The 22060-nt window shown below is 42.0% G+C and overlaps 1 protein-coding gene across 2 annotated transcripts; it reads right to left on the minus strand.

Annotated features, from left to right (window-relative positions):
• Positions 1 to 6743: 6743 nt before the first annotated feature.
• Positions 6744 to 20584, minus strand: LOC146555879 (sodium-coupled monocarboxylate transporter 1-like). 2 transcript variants are annotated; one of them, XM_085252028.1, is made up of 17 exons: positions 20282 to 20584; positions 19800 to 19919; positions 19609 to 19674; positions 19447 to 19498; positions 19287 to 19354; positions 18352 to 18390; positions 17802 to 17917; positions 17547 to 17687; positions 17094 to 17223; positions 16912 to 17000; positions 16676 to 16785; positions 16477 to 16544; positions 13743 to 13829; positions 7918 to 8132; positions 7406 to 7503; positions 7184 to 7272; positions 6744 to 7101 (listed from the first exon to the last, which is right to left on the minus strand). In XM_085252028.1, exons 1-17 carry the CDS (start codon positions 20504 to 20506, stop codon positions 6997 to 6999), a joined length of 1818 nt encoding a protein of 605 aa, XP_085108154.1. In that variant the 5' UTR covers positions 20507 to 20584; the 3' UTR covers positions 6744 to 6996. The 2 variants fall into 2 exon arrangements, 1 of the variants encoding a protein (XP_085108154.1); XR_014889209.1 differs by lacking the exons at positions 6744 to 7101; positions 7184 to 7272; positions 7406 to 7503; ... (11 more) ...; positions 19800 to 19919; positions 20282 to 20584 and adding an exon at positions 8289 to 12403 and having other exon boundaries at positions 7999 to 8132.
• Between the last annotated feature and the right edge of the window lie 1476 nt (positions 20585 to 22060).

Genomic DNA, 22060 nt, shown 5'->3' on the forward strand with positions numbered 1-22060 from the left:
TGTGAACAGATCAGGTACGTACTCAGTGCTCTAGGGATGTAAAGCAATTGACTGTCAGTCAGTGTGACATTTGGCTTGATCATTTGTGTTGGTGATGGATGAGACTGTGCTGAGTTTAATAAAAGTTATTAAAATGTCTGCAAATCATGCACTTAACATTTGACAATTATCATCATTGTTTATTTATCAGTTATCATTTAAGTGATGGAAACAGCTGGGAAACAAGCTGCATTAAGTAAACTATGTGGCCCAGAGGTGGGAAGTAACAAAGTACACTGTTAGACTTTTCATCGCCACTTTACGGTAACATACTGGCGTCACTGTTGCCAGCATCATACCGTGACGCCGTGTTACGGTAGCTTTCCGTTCTGCAGGATGATACCGTTTTTTGCTGGTGTGGTATAATACTCTTGGACAAATTATGGTAACGCACCGTAGCCTTTTTTACGACATAACGACATCACGGCGTCACTGTCGCCAATGAGATACTGTTATGTCGTTATGTCGTAAATTACGTCAACAAAGTAACATCATACTGTGATTAAGACATTGGTATACTACCGTTTATTCACGGTTTGTCACTGTAAGCCCGCTGCAAGGTAATAAACTGCAATATATTAACCAGTAACTTACCGTTATCACGCATCAGTACCAAAAATATTCATCTCTGCTAGAGGATACCGTGTCCCAACAGGCGGTCATTTACTGTTTAACAGGTCGTAATTTACCGTAATTTCAGTTAACAGTAACATACTGTAAGAGACTGGAGGATTCCAAAAAAATGGATGGATGGATGGATGGATGGATGGATAGATAGATAGATAGATAGATAGATAGATAGATAGATAGATAGATAGATAGATAGATAGATAGATAGATAGATAGATAGACACACACAAAATATAATTCATGTGCTTTGCACCACTTTATTTCAATTCTGATTTTTCCCTGCTGAAATACACATTTCCAAAATCAAAAACTGAAAAGAACTGAAAACATATTTTCATTGAGGAAGCACTTGTTTTTACTAAACCATGTAATACATTATTTCCTCAGATGGTTGTACAAACAATAACGATATTATGTCATATCCATATCATGGCAGACAACATATGCTCAAGTGTTGGGTTTTCTTAGTTATATTTTGTAGGGTCTTAAACCTACAATGTGAAGTGCCTTGGCATTCATTTTGTTGGCACCATACAAATAAACTGAATTGTAATGAATATAATATCAAGCCCCACACTTCTGCCTTTTGTCCAAAATACTGGCTCACACCACCAAATCAATGCACAAAACAGGGTCCACAAGGACATGGATAAGGGTGTGTGGTGTGAAGTAACTTGACTGTCCTGCACTGAACCCTGATCTTGCTTTGTGGACTGAGTTCATTGATTTGTAGGGTGAGCCAATACATGTGACAATTAAAGTGTAAGTAGCTGAAATAATTTTTAACAAACGGGTAAAAGAAGGGAAAAAAATCAAAACTGTCGCACTCAAAAAAACCTATTGGACAGAGACAGCGTCTTACAAGATGGCAAGAGAGCTTGTCTTCATTGTTGTTCGTCTTGTGTAAATGTCCAGAAAGCATGGGCCATGGATCATCTGTGGAAACACGGGTAACAACACATTGGACACTTAAATTATACAAGAAATTCACTAAAAATGGCAAAAACAGTTACCTAATTTGAAGTTCTCCACTCAAATTCAGTAAGCCGCTGGAGGAAAGTTGTGACATGAGGGTTAATGTGAACAACCTTTCGCTTCAGTCCTTCTGCTTGTCCCAACCTTGGAGGTACATTTTGTTCCCTCTTCAATTCAGTTCAATTCAATTTTATTTATATAGCGCCAAATCACAACAAAAGTCGCCTCAAGGCGCTTCATCAGGGTTTATCCTTACAAAAAACCTTGCACACGCTGACTCCTGGTATTCCAGGTTCAATACATAGAATGAACCAAAGAAGACTGACATTGCATCAGCAAAGATGTTCTCTTTGTCCAGCTCAACAATTACACGGCCCTCTGCACTCACCATCCAGCAGGTGGCGGTCATTGAACTTTGTCCTTAAATGTACAGGGGCAACATGTTGTCATTATGCAACATAAAATAATTTCAATACTTCACTTCTTCACACTGTCTAAATAGTCATAAAGCAAATAGCTATGTACAGTTAATTATTAATGGCCTTATGTACATAAGTCCATTTTAAAATATTATAATTGTACATAATTGGGAATTATTTTGCACATTAAACACACCTAACAAAGAGTCAGCCCAGTTAAATTACCGGAGATGAATCAACTGTATGGTTATTTTGGAGTTATAGTTTGTGCTGCTGTTAAACTTTACAGTATTGACTTCAGTATTTCTGCTGTTGGTGTAGCTAGACTACTATGTTGATCAGTAATATGTAATGTGAAATTTGATATTGTTACTTTGCTGGATTCACTGAGACACATGTCCAACAACCTTGGTTTATAAAGGAAATTACAGAAATTTGAGCTAACAAAACAGAGGCTGGATACCTGTGTCCACGAAAAGCTCCTGTGCCAAACAGAAATTTTAATATGGTCTAATCAGCTCTATTTCATGAATGACTTCTTACCAAGCATAATCAGCCTTGGGGTGCTTGGCAGGCTTTTAACATGCAAACTGAACAATATAAATTTGCGTGCACTGAAGCCACAAAATTTAGAAATACACATAGTTGCAAAAAGTTCAGTGACCAATTACCTTTCCTAAGTGACATATGCAATGCAAAAAATAAGAGTATTGTCAATAGGGACCAATTCCCAGTTTTTACATGATCAAAATTATTCACAAAAGGCTACAATAAACAGAAAATGTGTGCCGACAAGAGAACAGTGCAGAAAAATGAAAAGATATTTGAGCTCGACGCTTTAATGGGTTTAACATGACTTAGTCAGCACTCCGCACCATACAGGTAGTACAAGCACACCTGAAAACACTGACCAGCTAACAGCTTTAAGCATTTGGGCGCAACCTAGTTCACCGATTCACCTGCTGGAAACGTCCAAGTTTCTATCAAGTCTCATAAATCCATCGGCAACTATTACCAAACTAGTCTTTTGAGTCTCCACATTCATAGATATTGACATTTTGACTTAGCATTTGAATGAAAATATCCTGGTAGGGTAGCTTAAAAGTCAAAACAAACAGTAATAAGAACGCATTTCGGACTTCTCTCGAATAAGTGAAAAAAACACTTACCTTCAGACTGATTAGCAGGTTCCGATCAAACTTTAATGTGTCCCATGCCAGTCCGTTTTAGGGAAAAAGTGTTAAGTGGTTTCATTTAATTTTGAGATACTCCCGCATGGATGAGCAATTTGGAGTCTAGCAGAGTTATCACGAATAGCATATGATCTTCAGATATAATCCAATCAACCTTGCATTTAACCTGATTGAACATCCAGTTACCTCTGACTACTTCTAAGTTGCACATGTTAACGGTCTCATCATTACTCTGTGCTGCAGCGAACTGGATCTGTAGCACAGAATAGTTGATGGCCATGTTGTTCTCCTGCTTTGCAGCTTTATTTGAGTCTTAAAAAGTACCACCTTATACAAAACAAATGAAGGTCCAGTATAAGAAAGAATAAGAAGAGAAAAAAAGGAACACCCTGCTAAATGAAGCCATTTTTAAACATTACTCTAAATGTAGCCATTAGTTTTTGTTGCTGGCCATACAAAAAATAAGTATACTTCAATCATATTCCCCAAGTATACCTTACCTAGTACGTATTCTAATAATGCTTCTTGGGACTATATTGGCTCCCGTTTTAGTACATAACAGTATTCTTGAAATTAACTTTTAGATGTACTTTTTGTTCACCATATTGTACTAGTGTAAAGTGTAGAAGTAAATTTAAATCTAATTTGATATACAAAGAGGTGTTTACAAAGGTTATAAAGCTAGTTATGTAGCTATTTGGTGGTTACGTGTTTTGATATTTACATGTTTACATGTTTGAATGTTTAGACATGCATGTTCAAACCAGTAATAAGTATGTGTTATATCTACCTGGTTGTTTTCCCTGTTTTGATCTGAGTAAGATTTCCTGGCTTCTGAGAGGCCAGTGAAGTATTCATGAGGGCGGCACACAGGAAGTGTGGGTTGTTGTTGCCGTGTGCTAAAAGTAAAGAGGCTGCTAAAAAGTTATCCGTCTCCGTCTTGCTGTTCCTAATTATTCAGAGAGATTCCAAACCATCTAGTGAACCCTCACGTTACACTAGCATAATGTCATAATGTCTACAAGAGTATAGTTAAAATATACTCGACTCTATCACAATACTAACCTTACAAGTATACTATTAATTAATAGTATTAATAATGTTTCACATTGTTTGAACAAACAAATACATTTATTAATATATGAGGTTCCATTCAGTTCAAGGAATTAAATTTTAGTGTGGCTGTTAAAAATTGTGATCGTGGCTCAAGAGTTGGGAGTTCGCCTTGTAATCGGAAGGTTGCTGGTTCGAGCCCCGGCTTGGGCAGTCTCGGTCGTTGTGTCCTTGGGCAAGACACTTCACCCGTTGCCTACTGGTGGTGGTCAGAGGGCCCGGTGGCGCCAGTGTCCGGCAGCCTCGCCTCTGTCAGTGCGCCCCAGGGTGGCTGTGGCTACAATGTAGCTGCCATCACCAGTGTGTGAATGTGTGTGTGAATATAATCTCAGTAACATCACCAATTGTTACATTTGCTGTATTTTACAGCTGTTTCCATGAGTACGGTGAGTTACCGTAAAAATAATGTAATCTCATGGAATTTTCCCACAATTACATGCAAATAACGCGGTTCACCTTTTGCATGCTTTTTTTTTAAACAGCGCATTGTATTCTGCGCTCTGATTGGCTGTAGACCATTGTCAATCAATCTCCTCGTGCGGTGTCATAAAAAAAAACTCTGAAGCGCTGTACTGTATGTTTGTAAGTTTTCTCCCCGACAAACACATCAACATTTTGCACTGTGAAAGGCACCTGCGGGTGCCTTTGGTTTAATCCCATAATACGGGATTTCTTTTTCTACGAAGGTTTGAACTTTGAGTGTTTAAACAAGAGAGAAAAGTTTGAAAATGTTCATGCCTGTCTGAGAAAAGTGTATAAAGGGTGTAGTGGGTGTCAGTCTCACAGCCATTTAAAAGATACAGTTGGATTCTGAAAAGGGGGGTTCTCATAGGGCTATGAAATCTTACACTGCATCTTTCAGTAGGTTGTAGACCCACCTTTAGTAGCAATAACTTGAAATAATGTTTTCTTGAGGACTTATTCAGTCTCTCACATTCCTGTGGAGGAATCTTGGCTCCTTCTCTTTTCAGTATTGCTTCAGTTTGCAGGTATTTGTTCATGCAGAGCTCTGCTAAGATCCTGCCACAGTGTTTTAATTGAGCTGATGTCTGGAGTTTGGACCACTGCAACACCAGACTCTTCTTTTTTGGCCATTCTGTTATAGACTAGCTGGTGTTATTTCATGAAACAATTTGGTCCAAGCTTTAACTGTTGGCCAGAAAGATGGTTTCATATCTTACTATTGAATACTTTGGCATACAAAGGAGTTTGATTGTCTCTGACAGCAAGGTGCCCGGGTCCTGTCGCTGGAAATAGAGCCCAAATTGTAACCTCTCCACCACCGGGCTTGACAATTGTCATGAGGTGGTTGTGTTGAAGTGCTATGTTTAACTTTTGCAAATATGTGGCGCTGTTGTCTTTCTGAAGGATAATGGTCACGTCGTCTTGTGGTTTGTTCAGATTCCACTTTGTGAGCCTGAACCATGCTGCCATGTTCATTTTTATGAAAAAGAGAGCCTGAGGAGTAGCTCTTGGATTTCTTTTCTTCTTTAAGGTCATTGCTGATGTTCCTCCTCCTTAGCATTGTGTAAAACACATACCTCACTGCTCCAGACCTGTAAGCTTCTGCTTTTATAGAGGTGGTCACACTTGCTGATAATTAGTTAATCAAATGCTTTTAATTAGGAGCACACAGTTGCTACACACCCTGCTAATTCCTACGGATTTAGTATGGGTGTATTTAATTTTTTCGCACATTGAATCTGCATTGTGGATTAGTTTTTGTCAGATATAAAATGATGCAGTATGTGCATCAGATGTCGTTCATCTGATGTTGCATTTTATTAATTTTAAGATACATTAAGCACTAGATTATTTTTTGCTGCTCTAATATGTAAAACCATACCATTAAAGAGGGTGTAATTTCTTTTCACCATTACTGTAGCTTTCAGAGTTTCTTGACATTTGGGTTAATAAACCAAAGCTAAAAAAGCTTTGTGACTCATAATAAATAGCATCAAAACTACCTTGAATGTATTCATTGCCTGTTTGTGTGGATTGTATCCTGTGGATGTTTCATTAAAGTCTACGTTTCCCTCCTGGTCAGAGAAATTCAAACATTCCAGAAAGAGAGGAACACTTATGTTTGAACTATTCCGACTATTCCTTCCACAGCATGTCTTTCATCCTGTCTTCCTTCTTTCACTCCATCGCAGCAGATGGCCCCGCCCCTCCCTGAGCCTGGTTCTGCTGGAGGTTTCTTCCTGTTAAAATGGAGTTTTTCCTTCCCTCTGTCGCCAAAGCGCTTGCACAGGGGTCATATGATTGTTGGGTTTTTCTCTGTATGTATTATTGTAGGGTCTACCTTACAATATAAAGTGCCTTGAAGCTTTTGTTGTGATTTGGCGCTGTATAAATAAAACTGAATTGAATTGAAATGTTTATCATGTGGCTTTTTATTAATAATTTGTTAATCTAAACAATAGAAACATGCAATCATCATGTACACAAGTAAATATTTGAAAGTGCTTTCTACTTTTTACTGAGTCACTGGAAAAATAAAAACATTATTGTCTCGCTGACAACTCAGTTCCTTTGGTCTCATTTCTTATGAAGTCAGATGAGTACAATCCTGGATTTGAGCTTTACAGCAGCTTTGTTGTGAAATTCTTCAGCTGTATCGGTCATTAAAAAGATGAGACACGGGTATTGTTGTCAAATTTCCCTACTGCAGGTTTATTGATTCCATCCTCCTTGTTTGGCTGACCAACATTGTCTGTTCCTCCCATGACCTAAGGAAGGAAAAGTACAAGACAGAATTGAGCGCCTGTCATCAGTCGGTTGCTTTTGATACCTTTGCTCTTCAGCACGTACCCCATCTTTGACACGTTTGAACAGGTGATAAGAAAGAGTGTCTTCTTTCATTAGCATAAGTCTTGGGTCCACCGTCTCCCTCAATCCCCCTGAAATGATAAGTGGAAGAACAAATACAAAAAGTCCTTATGAAATAATAAGAAAATGAGATCACAGATCCATTCCCAAGTACAGGTAATTAATGACAAAATCTTTATTTATTTTATTTCATTTGTTTTTTACCTGTCAAGAGACTGATGATTATTCCAACAATAACAGATGTTAAACCTCCAATGACACAGAAGTAAAGGTAGGATGGAGAGTGCCACTGAACCGCATGTCTGGTGGTGAGAGATTAGTAGATATCTTGTTAACAAATGTCTTATTAATGTAATTACACCATATTATGAAAGTATTCTGAAGGCTACAAAGGAATTTGTGAAGACAGTTTGCAAATGAAAAATATATTCAACAAGACTACAGTGCCACTGCGAGCTTGGCTAAAAACCAGCAGTAGGATACTTGGCACATTTATGCTTTCCACCAGGTTTATTATCATTATTATTATTATTATTATTATTATTATTATTATTATTAATGACCTCACAACACTGCCTTTTACTCACTTTTTTAAAATCATATGGCTTTTTTTACTTTACTATACTTTCGTTCGTTATAGGAAAGCTCGGTCATCCCATCTCACCAGGCAATATTTCATTCATTCATTCATTCAAGACAGACCCGACCACACTTACATGTCATCAGTATTCTGTCCTGGGGTTGTGGTAAAAAGAGTTGGTTCTGTTGGCAGTGGGGTAGTCCAATTGAAACTGCTACCAGTAGTAAAGTTACAACCCTCAGTGCTCAGAAAGAGAGGTCGGGTCATCTCAGGAGGAGAAGGGGATATCATCCCTATAATGCTCACAGAGACAGCTGCAGCCAATCCTGTCACGAGACCACATAGACCTCCCTGTGGACAAATATCAGAATCTTTATTGCCATTGCGCTTTTGAACAACAAAAACTGCATGTAAACCCATTCAGTACAAGTGGAAGGGGGCACTGTTAAGAGAAACAAGTATAGATGTACGATAAATTTTAAACAAAGAAAAAAAAATAGTATGTACAAGTCTGTCTGTGAAGGTTCTCAGTCATCCAGGTCATCGTAGTCAAAGGAGCTTGCAAAGAAAAGCGTCTGGACTTCTTTAAGTTGCTTGAAGACGTTTCACCTCTCATCCGAGAAGCTTCTTCAGTTCTAAGGTCAAATGGTGGGGAGTCCCAGATTTAAACCTAGTGGGAGTATCCCCCCGCAGAGGGACAAAAGGACCCCCTGATGATCCTCTAATCGCCTGAGCCAAGGTGTGAAACTGGGTGTGGGTCCCAATCAGCCAGAGTTTTGGATGAGCTCGTTGCACCGGCTACATAGGGGATGACAATGTTGTTGCGTCTGTCCTTCTTATCAGAATCTTATCGGTGTATCAGAAAAACTCAGGAGAGTTTTCTCCAAGCATGACATCCCGGTGCATTTCAGACCCAGCAACACGCTCAGACAAAAACTGGTTCACCCGAAAGACAAAACCCCAAAACACAGACTTAACAATGTGGTGTATGCGGTACAGTGCAGCGAGGAATGCCCAGACCTCTACATTGGAGAGACCAAACAGCCACTTCACAAGCGCATGGCACAGCATAGAAGAGCCACCTCCACAGGACAAGACTCAGCAGTCCAAATCAAATCAAATCAAATCACTTTTATTGTCACATCACATGTGCAGGTATATTGGTACAGTACATGTGAGTGAAATTCTTGTGTGCGAGCTTCACAAGCAACAGAGTTGTGCAAAATACAATAACGTAAACAAGCAAAATACAAGAATGGCTAAATCTGAAACTAATAAATATATGTACAATATATAATAGTATATGCATTTCTGGATGTGTATACTAAATGTTTTTCTACGTGTGTGTGTGTGTATACACATATTTTACAAATTAAATAGAGTAAACAATAAAATAAAATATATAAAAACATACAGAGTTGAGACATGTGCAAAACAGTGGCATTAATGTACAGTATGTAGTGCATAATGTTAAAGTTCCAGTAGTGAAGCTGAGGTGTCTATGACGTGTTCAGCAGTCTGATGGCCTGGTGGAAGAAGCTGTCTCTCAGTCTGCTGGTTCGGGACCGGATGCTGCAGAACCTCCTTCCTGAGGGAAGCAGTCTGAACAGTTTATGGCTGGGGTGACTGGAGTCCTTGATGATCCTCCCCGCTTTCCTCAGGCAGCGCTTCCTGTAGATGTCTTGGAGGGAGGGAAGCTCACCTTCAATTATCCGTTCAGAGCACCGCACTACTCTCTGGAGAGCTTTGCAGTTGTAGGCGGTGCTGTTGCCATACCAGGTGGTGATGCATCCAGTGAGGATGCTCTCAATGGCACAGTGATAGAAGGTCCTGAGGATGCGGGGGTTCATGCCAAATCTTTTCAGTCTCCTGAGAAAGAAGAGGCGCTGCTGCGCCTTCTTCACTGTTTTGTTTATGTGTACTAAACACGTAAGATCCTCAGCCGGATGTACTCCAAGGAACCGGAAGCTGCTCACTCTCTCCACAGCAGCGCCGTTGATGGTGATGGGTTTGTGTACTTCTCTGCACCTCCGGAAGTCCACTATCAACTCCTTTGTCTTTGCGACGTTGAGTGTGAGATGGTTGTCTTGACACCAGTGGGTCAGGGCGCTGACCTCCTCCCTGTAGGCCGTCTCATCACCATTGGTGATAAGACCCACCACTGTAGTGTCGTCCGCAAACTTCACAATGATGTTGGAGTTGTTAGTGGCTGTGCAGTCGTAGGTGTAGAGTGAGTACAGGAGAGGGCTCAGTACACACCCCTGTGGAGCACCAGTGTTCAGTGTGATGGGGGATGAGGTGATGCTGCCCAGTCTGACCACTTGGCGTCTGTCAGACAGGAAGTTAAGGATCCAGCTGCAGAGGGAGCTTCCCAGTCCTAGATCCTGCAGTTTCCTGTCCAGCTTCGAGGGAACGATGGTATTGAATGCTGAGCTGTAATCTACAAACAGCATCCTCACATATGTGTCTCTCTTCTCCAGGTGTGACAGGGCAGTGTGTAGTGTCAGGGCTATGGCATCATCAGTGGACCTGTTGTGGCGGTATGCGAACTGTAGAGGGTCCAGTGAGTCGGGTAGTGCAGAGCAGATGAAGTCCCTGACCAGCTTCTCGAAGCATTTGCTTACGATGGGGGTCAGGGCTAAAGGTCGCCAGTCGTTCAATGAGGAGATGGTGGAGGATTTGGGTACAGGGACGATGGTGGCCATTTTGAAGCAGGCTGGGACTACAGACAGAGAGAGGGAAAGGTTGAAGATGTGCGTGAACACTCCAGCCAGCTGAGCCGCGCATGACTTGAGGACGCGGCCGGGAATCCCGTCCGGACCAGTAGCTTTGCGTGCGTTCACCTTCCTGAAGCACTTCCGCACATCCTCCTCAGACACAGTGTGCGCACTGACGTCATCCGTGGTGCACACACTGTCCGGTCTCATGGTGTTTGCTGTGTCGAATCTAGCGTAGAATACGTTTAGATCCTCACACAGAGAGGCCGTGGTCTGCGGTGTGCTGGTTTTCCCTCTAAAGTCTGCGATCGTGTTTAGTCCCTGCCACATACTCCGAGGGTTGTCAAACTGTTGCTCCACCCTGTCCCTGTACTCACGTTTGGCTGCTTTGATCGTCTTCTGGAGTTGGTAATGTGCGTGTTTGTGGTCCGATGTGTTCGCGGAGGCAAAGGCGGTGCTCCGTGCCGCCAGTGCCGCGCGAACATCTCTGTTAATCCAGGGTTTTTGATTTGGGAAGGATTTAACTGTTCTGGATGGGACGACATCTTCCACGCATTTCCTGATAAATCCGCAGACTGAGTCTGTGTACTCATCAATGTCCCTAGCAGCCACGTGAAACATTTCCCAGTCCGCGTGATCAAAACAGTCCCGCAGCGTAGACTCCGATTGGTCCGTCCAACAGTGCACCGCCCTCCGGGTTGGAGCTTCCTGTTTCAGCTTCTGCCTGTAGGCGGGCAGGAGCAGGACGGAGCGGTGATCTGATTGGCCGAATGGGGCGCGGGGGAGGGCTTTGTACGCATCCCGGAAAGAGGTGTAGCAGTGGTCAAGTAGCCGGTCTCCACGAGTCTTGAAATGGATGTGTTGGTGGAGTTTTGGTGAGACTTTCTTCAGGTTTCCCTTATTAAAGTCTCCGGCTGTGATAAACGCCGCCTCTGGGTGTGCGGTTTCCTCGCTGCTGATCGCGCTGTACAGTTCCCTGAGTGCTCGGTCAGTGTCGGCTTGTGGGGGAATGTAAACGGCCGTAATAATCACTGCTGTAAATTCCCTCGGTAGCCAGAATGGCCGGCACTTAATCATCAGGTACTCCAGGTCCGGTGAGCAGAAGGATTTGACCGGGTGCACGTTCGCATAATCACACCAGCTGTTGTTGATCATGAAACATACACCACCGCCTCTGCTTTTCCCAGTAAGATCCTGTGACCTGTCCGCGCGGTGCACAGAGAACCCCGGTAGTTGTATTGCGGAGTCCGGTACCTTGTCCGATAGCCAGGTTTCTGTGAGGCAGCTCACACAGCAGTCCCGCATCTCTCGCTGGAATGAGATCCGTGCCCGAAGCTCGCACAGCTTGTTCTCCAGAGACTGCACATTAGCCAGTAATAAACTGGGTAACGGTGGTCTGTTAGTGCGCCGTCTCAGTCGAACCAGAACGCCAGATCTTCTCCCTCTGCGTCGGCGTTTGTGGCCTCCAGGGACAGAGAACAAAGGCGTCTCAGGTGAGATGAATGGGGGGTCTGCAAACGGAGCGTCCGTGTTGCAAAACTTGAACTCCGGAAAGTTATAAGAAAGACCGTCTTTTATGTCCATCTGCATCTTAAGGATAAAGGTCACTCTTTTGAGGATGCCAATGTTCACATTTTGGACAGAGAGGACAGATGGTTTGAAAGAGGAGTGAAAGAAGCCATCTATGTCCACAGTGAGCGACCATCTTTGAACAGAGGCGGTGGTTTACGACACCAATTGTCTGCCATCTATAATCAAGTTTTGAGATCCCTCCCCAGACGCCTTAAAGCCCACTCACATCCTGGACCATCTGACCTCAGGAATTCGCATGATAAGGTGGGGCCAGGTTTCACAATGAACACACCCGAAACTCTGGCTGATTGGGACCCACACCCAGTTTCACACCTTGGCTCAGGCGATTAGAGGATCATCAGGGGGTCCTTTTGTCCCTCTGCGGGGGGATACTCCCACTAGGTTTAAATCTGGGACTCCCCACCATTTGACCTTAGAACTGAAGAAGCTTCTCGGATGAGAGGTGAAACGTCTTCAAGCAACTTAAAGAAGTCCAGACGCTTTTCTTTGCAAGCTCCTTAGACTATGTACAAGTCTGTATACAAGAATGTACAAGTGAGAATACGGTTGCCACACAGTGCTTCAGTCCTCAGAATATTGCACAGTTCCTTCGAAATATTGCACAATTAAAAGACGAACAAGAATATTACACAGTTAAAAAGAAAAAAAATATTGCACAGTTGAAGGTTGTGTTTTTGCAGTGGCTTATCTCCCAAGTGTATTTATAAATGCAACAGCCCTGGCGTATGTGCTGTTTCTGTCTGTTTGTTTTGGCCTTAATTGTCCAGTACCGCCTTCCTGAGGGTAACAGCTGGAACAGGTGATGTGCGGGGTGGGATGTGTCCTTCTGGATGCTGTAGGCTTTCCTGTGGCAGCAGGACCTGTACACCTCCTCCAGGGAAGAGTACAGCTCTTGATCACAGCTGATGATCCTCTGTGCTGTGTTGATGACCCTCTGGAGTGATGCTTACTCCTAAGCAGTACTGCTGGCAAACCACACTGGGATGCAGTGTGTCAGTGTACTTTCAATGGAGCACCTGTAGAAGGACACTAGCAGCTCCTTGGCTAAGGCGTTGTTCTTCAGGACGCTCAGGAAGTGGAGTCGCTGCTGTGCCTTCTTGATCATAGCTGTGGTGTTTGTTTTCCAGGACAGGTCACCACCCAGGTGCAGGCCCAGGAGTCAGAGACCCTCTCCAAACAGTCCCCATTAATGTGTATGGGCTGGGGGTCAGATTTGTTCCTTCTGAGGTCAACTACTATTTCTTTGGGGGTTTTTTGGTATTGACGACCAGATTGTTTCAGCTGCACCTTGATGACATATTTTCGACTTCATCCCTGTATGCAGACTCATCTCCCGTCGTGATGAGCCCAATCACAGTTGTGTCATCAGCAAACTTGTTAAAGTTAATATTTACAGCATACGAATGTTGGATGGGTGGGTGGGGGGTGCAGTCGTGAGTGTATAGAGCGTACAGCAGGGGACTCGGCACACATCCCTGAGTTTGGTCATTATTATTTTTATCCTACTGTTAACATTTTTTTTAAAACATTAAGCATTTAATAAAGTGTTTTTTAATACTGTTAATAAGAAAAATGCTCCCGTACTATGTTATACGATGATAAATTGATGTTAGGTTGATTTAGGAAAATACCAAAATGAGAATGGACTTACTTTGGAGTTGACAAATGGACAGAGGACACCCAAACTGAACAGACCGAGTAAAGGACCCCCAGTGACCCCCCAAATGATGGACACTGCCTGTTTGAAGAGACCTGCAGCTCAAAAAACACTTTACAAATGGTCGTATTTACTGAGGTGAAAAATGTACTTATTTACGTAATTAACATGCTTTCTAATAAACAACAACATTCCTGGATAGGGATGGGTACCAGTACCGGTTCTGACAAACGGTAGTAACCAGACCGAAAAGCAGCGCACATTTCGGTGCTTTTGTTTTTTTCCTGAGATGTCATACACTTTGGATTCTAGCCAATCATTTTACCTTTGCAAGCGTAGTAGGCGGGCCCAGGTACGTACTGTACGTTCTTTTAGAATAGAGCTACAGATTAAAAATGCCCAAGGCGAAGCGGTCAAAAGTCTGGCTGTACTTGACAGCAAAAGATGCAAACTCAGCAGCCTGCAACAAGTGCTTTAAGCTGATACTGTGCAAGGGAGGTAACTCCTCGAATCTGATGAAACACCTGGCGACGTGTAGCATTTTGTTAAAAGCCGAGAAGTGCGCCGTATTTGATAGCTTGCTGCGAGACCTCACACCGAGCACATCTACTGCGGGTGTGGCCCCTGTTATCGGACCCGGAGTTAGCAACATCCCCCAAGAACCCGAAGAGGAGAGTCCTGGCCCCTAGCCCTGCCAGTGTAGCAGAAATGATGACGGATGATGATGGCAGCAGCCGTTCTTTTCTGCGTGAGTAGTTTAATGTTGTTCGTGTGTAATTTACGTTGAGTAGGCTAACCACGTTATTAATTTAATGCACGTAAGGTGAACTAGCAAACACCGTCGTAGTTTCATGCGGCTGTCTTCTTGTTTGATGGCAGATACTCCCTTCACCCTGGCCAAAAAGGCTAAAATGACCAAAGAAAAAGAGGGAAACAGCTAAACATGAGAGGTTTTTGGACAAAGTCTGTGTTTATTCCATTGTTTAAGCACTGCTTCCAGCCAAGAGTGATACCATTGTTACGACCCGGCTCAAAAGCCGCAACATAAAAAAGGAGATGAATACCAGAGTATGGGTGAGAAGAGGTTTTATCTTAAAATGGAATAGCAGGTTGGCTAAAAGACAAGGCACAGACAAGTGAGCTCCCTGCAGCTTGCCTCAGGTATGCTTTTATCCACACCTGACTGGGTGTGGCCGATTAGGGGCTGCAGAGGGACGTAACACCTCCCTTAAAAGGGTCCCTCTAGGACCCCTAAACAAATTAAAAGTCCCTCTGAAGCCTTGAACCCTCAAAAATAAGTTGGCATATTTAAGCATGGATGGGCATGAGGATTTGAAGTAACATGTGACCAACACAAAGGAGCACAACAGTCAAACCCAAAATGATTACCTGATCTGCTACAACACAAAACCACAACTAAGTGATCTGTTGTCTCCACCACACAAACAGTCACATACAAGTGGCCCTATACCACAACAAGTTACTTTAATCCAAAAAGTTCAGTAAATCAAGCACACTAGTGACCAACCACAAAATGGAGAGCTACGGCCACACAATGATCACATCAAGGGTGGCTCAGCACCCCACAGTGTTATTGCCATCACCTGGCCAACAACACTCACAAGTGATCCAACAAAATAGCCATATTCCCCACAACACTAACGGTCACAACACAAAACACTCACCTCACAAAGATCTCATTAGCATCCATCAACACTGACATATGCACACACATGGTGTACACACAATGCCAACCTAAAAACAGCCTACCTGCCTCAGCTACAGACCATAATCATGAATGGTCTCAAACCTCCTACCAAGTTTGGTGCCACTGATTTACTATGTGCAACTCCCAGCCTAAAACACTAAAAACAACAAAACACTAACTTTACCTATCCTAGTCTTCAGTGGTGTACCAGGCTCGAGGCAACTTTAAACACGAACTCAAGAGCAGGCAGCAGACCAGAGATATAGTCTCCTACCAAACTCTGAAGCGTACCCTCACCCAAAATAGCCACCAAACACAACAAATTAAAACAAGCAAAACAACAAACAAGTGCTTCGCTGAAAGGGCAGCACAGACACCCAGCTGAAACACACTCACTAAAGGGACGTTACTCAATCACAGTGAACACCTTCACTCACCCACTTAAAAGCAATACAAAAAACTGATATGCAATCTCCACTAAAATGTCCAAATATCCCGGACGAGCCGCCACTTATGTTACGACCCAGCTCAAAAGCCGCAACATAAAAACGGAGATGAATAACAGAGTGTTAGTGTGAAGAGGCTTTAGCTTAAAATGGCTTAGCAGGTTGGCTCAAATGGCTTGTACCACCAAGGCAAAGACTAGTGAGCTCCCTGGACACTTGCCTCAGGTATGCTTTTATCCACACCTGACTAGGTGTGGCCAATTAGCACCATCTGAACACACTGAGCAGATTAGAGGCTGCAGAGGGACGTAACACCATATATGCCCTATAGCTGCAGAAAAGGCTAACATTGTTACCTTTTTACAAAAAAACCAGCTAAACATAAGAGGTTTTTGGACAAAGTGTGTGTTCTCCATTCTTTAAGCACCGGTTCGAGCACCGTTTAAGCACCAGCACCGTTTCAAAAGTACCGGTTTGGTACTGGTATCGGATAAAACCTAAATGATACCCATTCCTATTCCTGGATGTGTTTGCCTGAACACATTGACAGCTCTGCATTAACAGATCCCTCTACCTGCATCATATGTCCCATGAGTGATGCCAGTCCAGCCATGGCAACGCATACAATTCCAAAAAACAAACCTGCAAAAACATCACATCACAAAATGACATTTTTATTGACTAACAGCCGCATCCACGTAGCAGTGCTCAGTTTAATCTAATATAACATGCAGTCTGTGTTATAAACAAACAACAGGAAACCCGTTATTTACTCAGCCCTTTGGAGATCAAGAGAAGCTTTTTCTCAGATAGTTTAATGCGTGGTTTGATCAGGTCCTCCGTGGTCACTGCAGCCATTGCGTTGATTGAAGTAGAAACTGTGCTGAACATGAAGAAATGAACCATGTTTACTCTGGACTAATGGACATAACGGACACTTCAAATGTGGCACAGCTTTAAATGTTACATGCAACATGAATAAAAATATATCAAATTATGTTGTATGAACCTCAGAGAGGCACTATATACTGCAGCAAAAAATAGTCCTGGAAGACCTTGGTGATCTGCCAAGATATCCATCACCAAATAAGGCAACAGCTGTAAAGGGAAAAAAAGATTTTTATTTTAAGATCATAAAATAACTTGAATAAAAACAAACATCCTGTGGTTTCTTTGTTTATGTGTATGTACCTGATCAGGTGATGAAACTTGTCCAGCTTTCCATGGGTCACAGTTCTTATAGAACGAATAAAGACACAGCCCTGAAATCACTGACGATGTCAGGGTGCAAGCTAGGCCTAACACGTTGATGAAGAGAGCTCTGAAAAAACACAACACGAAAAAGTGACGTATGCAAACAAAAATCAGTGTAGCATAGCAAACGAGATTATATTTCTTATCACTGTATGCTGATGATGTCATCATTTATCATAGCTATCTTTTCCGAGTTTATGATAAGAACGTGTCATTTGCCAGCAAACCCCACCAATGTAGTGTCTTTGGCTGAATCAGAATTTACATAGATGTGGAAATAGACGTGTCATATATCGTTGTTTATTGGTGTTTTTTTAATTATTATTATTTTAATTATTAGTTTTGCAAGCTAAACAGGAAGGAAGGAATACATTCCTTTGAATCACTCACAATCTGGCATGTTTAATGCTCTTGCAGGAGTTGTATCTCTGAACTTGAGGTTGGTAGGTCCCATAAATTGAGCTCCAAGTAAAGGCCCCTCCGATGACAAGTGTCCAAAAAGTGTGTCTTCTCAGAGGGTTTATGTCAAAGCTGGGATTACACAATGAGAGGATGATTTTAGTATAACACACACACACACACGCACACGCACACACACACACACACACGCACAACACACACACACACACACACACATATACTCACTCCACAAAGTTAATTCTTCCTCCTTCTTGGGCATCTGACAAGATAGTGGAGATTCCTCCTTTTAAGATCACACATTTGATTATAACAGACATGTAGCCTGCAAACATTATTCCAATCTGGAAGAAAAATCAGAGATTTGTTTGGTTGGCAGATCTGTATTCTGTAACTATGTTGACAGATTTTGGTCCCAGTTATCAAATTCTTGCTAATTTACATGAATACTGCAAAGAATCAAGACATGACTCAAACGTGGCTGTGGTGTCGATAAAATTAGACTGAAACCTGATTGCAATTTAATTCAGTTTTACTTACATAGAATATGGAATATATTTATATGGTTCCAAATCATAACAAAAGGACATTATATTGTAAGATAAAGACGCTACAATCCAGAGAAAACGCCAGCAATCAAATGGCAGTGTGAACCAAAAAAACTCCCTTTTAACAGGAAGAAACGTGAACGTCAGGAAGGGGCAGCCATCTACCACAACTATTTGGAGGGCATGTTGTATTGTGTATTTTTTTCAATTTATTTGATCCAGAACCCTACCTGAACAACATCTGTCCACACCACAGCTTTCAGGCCACCCTGTAACAAACGCCACAAAACAAGAAAAATTTCTGTCAAAAAGGTTAGGAAGCTGTATTTATGAACAGAATGCATAACGTGGAAATATGTGACCGTATTCTGTAGTAGAACATTTTCAGAAAGCACAAGTGATGGGAATAACGGCGTTACAAGTAACGACGTTACTTTTTTCAGTAATGAGTAATCGAACTAATTACTATTCCTTTTGTTACAACGCCGTTACCGTTACTAACAAGAAAATGCGGTCTGTTACTATTTTTCAACAAACAGACGGCTGAAGCTGTCTTCAGCTTACCCCATCTTATAGAAGTTGCACGGAAGCAGCTGTAATTTGGCACAACACCTGTAGCTAAGGGGCAAAACAATCGCATGAGTGCTGCTGTTTGACTGAGGAAGAATAAAGTGGTCGTGGTAAGCCAATCACATGACCACTTTAAGATGCCAAAGCAACAAGGTGATATATACCAGTTTTTAAATTGTGGTGATAGGCCACGTAAAACCAGAGTCATGATAAACAAGATATACGTGGCGTTTTTTTCCTCAATAGCTTCGTCATGTTAACTGTCTAAGGGCAGCGCAGCGAGACCTCTCTGCTTATGACCATGCAACACATTATGCAATGACGGTTCCAACTTTTGACCCTTAATGATTGCATGTGAAAGCATCAAATTTAAAAAATCAGAGGTGATGTTACATGAGAGATATTTTGTTTTAAAGGGTAAATGGGAAGGGGACCTCATGAATTTTAGGAAAATGTAAATATTCTCATTTAATCTCTGCTGAATGTGAAAGTGGGGGTCTCTTAAGGTTCCTGGCTTAGTGATGCTCGATGAGGTTCGACTGACAATGTGCTGCACTGCAGTGTGTGTGTCGTATGTAATAAATGTTTTACTAACCAGTGCACAATACAAAGTACAAACAGTGGCTGTCGAAATAATCCCACCCCACAGGTTCATACCAGTCACTGCAAAAAGAAGGGAAATTCATTAACAGGGGAAACACTCTTGTTCAAGATCCCTTCACGAACTTAACTGCTGTGAACTGGAGCTGACATACCTTGGTTCAAAGCCAGAGCTGGAGCATAAATTACAAGTCCAGTGTAGAGCAACTGTGGCAAAGAGTTAGAAAGTCACAGCAACAACATGTCTCTGCTGATACCAACGTAGTTTTATGTGCAGAAGTCAAAGCACTACAAAGATTGAACCACTGGCTTCTTACTACGTTAAAAAAGAAGATCAGCATTCCCAGGAGACGAGTGGCTCTGCTGAAACGCAGCTCCAGATACTTGGCAGAGACCAGACAGAGAAAAGACGCATATTGATACTGATACATGAAACTTCTAGTTCCCCTCACTCCCTACAAATCAGAGGCAAAACTAGTAATAATGTTGTAAACAAAACCACAGTTACCTCATATGTGCTGTTGATGGCCAGTCTGTAGAAAACTGGGAGAAAGACCTCGGATGTGTACACCACTGCTATTACATAGGAAATACTTAAATAGCCAAATATGGCTCCGTAGCGATACACCTACAGACAGGTTGAAAAAGATTTATGGAAACACAAAATAGCAAAACAGCTGGTTGGCTGGTGAAACTTTGCCGGAGATCATTTGAAACGCTGATGCTGCTGATACTGAACGAGCTTTGGAGCAACATATGAACAGTGCTGAACTCTGGTGAGTAACACGAAAACTTTAAATTCGTTATTTGATTTGTTTGAAATTGAAAGCGGTGCACTCAAAGTAATGCTCGGTTAGCTGACTCCAGCCGTCTTCTAATGCACAGAAATCACAGTTTTACGCATTTTGTAAAATTCTAATTTAAGCTCTGAATAAATGTTTGTGCGCTGAGGAAGCTGAGTGCAGATCCAGGACAGTCCCGACACGTTACCTCGGCTGGGTTGGAGAGCACAGTGACGGATGACATGTAGCTGGCAGTGAGGGACATGGAGACAGCCAGGGCATTGAGTTTTCGGCCCCCAGTTAAAAAGTCCCTGGAGGTTCCTTGTTTCCTGCTTCTCCAGGCGTAATAAAAACCAACAGCAGCAGACAGGAGCAGAACGACAGCAAACACTACATAGTCTGCTGCCACGAGCAAGTGAGCATCCCCGGACATTTTATCAGTTGGAGCAAAACTGAAATAAAGCTAAAGTGTTTATCAGGCAGTGCTTTGTAGATCACTGGGAAGGCGGTGTCATCACCTCCAGGTAGTCTATTGAACTGTAAGATAAATTATTCCAGACGGTGCGCGCACGTGTCCTTTCAGTTTAACTTGACACTCAAAGTTAATGAATAAAGTTTAGAAGTTAGAGTTTGAACCCAAACACATAAAACGTGGGTAACAACAGTACTTTGTGCCACCACCAGAAAACTATCAGAAAACTGGATGCATGTGGCTGGTGGATGTCAGACAGGGACGTGCTCTTTGTCCTGAGATTTGGTTCATTTCTGCAAATTACACTGTGTTTGCATTTGGAACACCATGTGTATTTGTTCTGGGCTCTCTTAATAATCGGTTATTGCATTTAAGACACTGTTATGGCATCCTAAGCACTTGTTTAACCATTGTGCTTCTCCATTAAAAGTAATCCTATAGACTAAAGGTGCCAAACATAGGGCCCGTGGGCCAAAAGACTGCCCCACTGGATATCTTTAGAGCTTAAACTTAGGACTTTTGACTGTATTTTCATAAGTTTCACAGTTTTTCCTGATAAAGATGTTCACCATGACCATTCATATTATACACCAAAGTAAGGGATAAATAATTCAATGACAGAAACCTTCCTCTTTTTGTTTGTTTCTCATTCTCAATGGAAATTTTTCATTAGTATTTTTCATTTGTTGTATTGTCATAATGGGTCCACAGTAATAACAATAAATTGTAAGTGGCTGATAAGAGTTTCATAAACTGCCTCTTCTGTTTAGTGATTAGTCGCTTCCCTGGTGTTGTACCTTTTCACATGTGAAGCGATTGTTTTAGTTTCTCACTGTGCAGGGTATAATGCTGGATGCTCGTACGAATAACAATAAAGTTCACTCTAACATTTCATTTGATGGATTTTATGAATCCCACCTTTCCCTTCCCATCTATGTTCTGATTGTTTAGGGTTTAATAACCCCAGCAGGTGCTAAGAATAATTTAGTCACTTTTTATTTTTACAGTGATCCAATGACAGCGGGAATGGGTTCCAGTCCAACCGTGACCTGGAGTGTATATGTGGAAGAAATGGATGGACTATGAGTCAAATTCATTTTAAATGAGCAAGTCACTTGTTAACTTAGGGAGATGTTTCCCAATTGACTCAACGTTTAAGTTGGCTCAATGTTTTTGAATGCATCTTCAATCTGTGTGCAGCTGTCCTGTCATGGTTATCTGATCATATATATGTAATGAAATCAAAGGAAGAGGAAAAAGTGGCAGAGTTGGCAAATGGACACAGGATACCCAACACAAACAGACCAAACAGTTCTATAACTTCCACTGACCCCACCCATGATGGTTCTTGCCTGTGAGAGACATCTGAAGTGAAACCTTAAATGCTTTATATACACATGCACATGTTTAAAAAGTTCAAGTGTTTGGTAGGCCACATTTAAGATTCATGCATTTTCATGTTGTGACTTGTATCAACAGATTCTCACTACCTGAGCAAGTAGTCCCATAAGTGAT

Source organism: Mchenga conophoros, linkage group LG17, assembly GCF_057382185.1.
Source record: "Mchenga conophoros isolate Kocher_MC1m ecotype Shallow Benthic linkage group LG17, M_conophoros_male_GT1.1, whole genome shotgun sequence".
NCBI lineage: Eukaryota > Metazoa > Chordata > Actinopteri > Cichliformes > Cichlidae > Mchenga > Mchenga conophoros.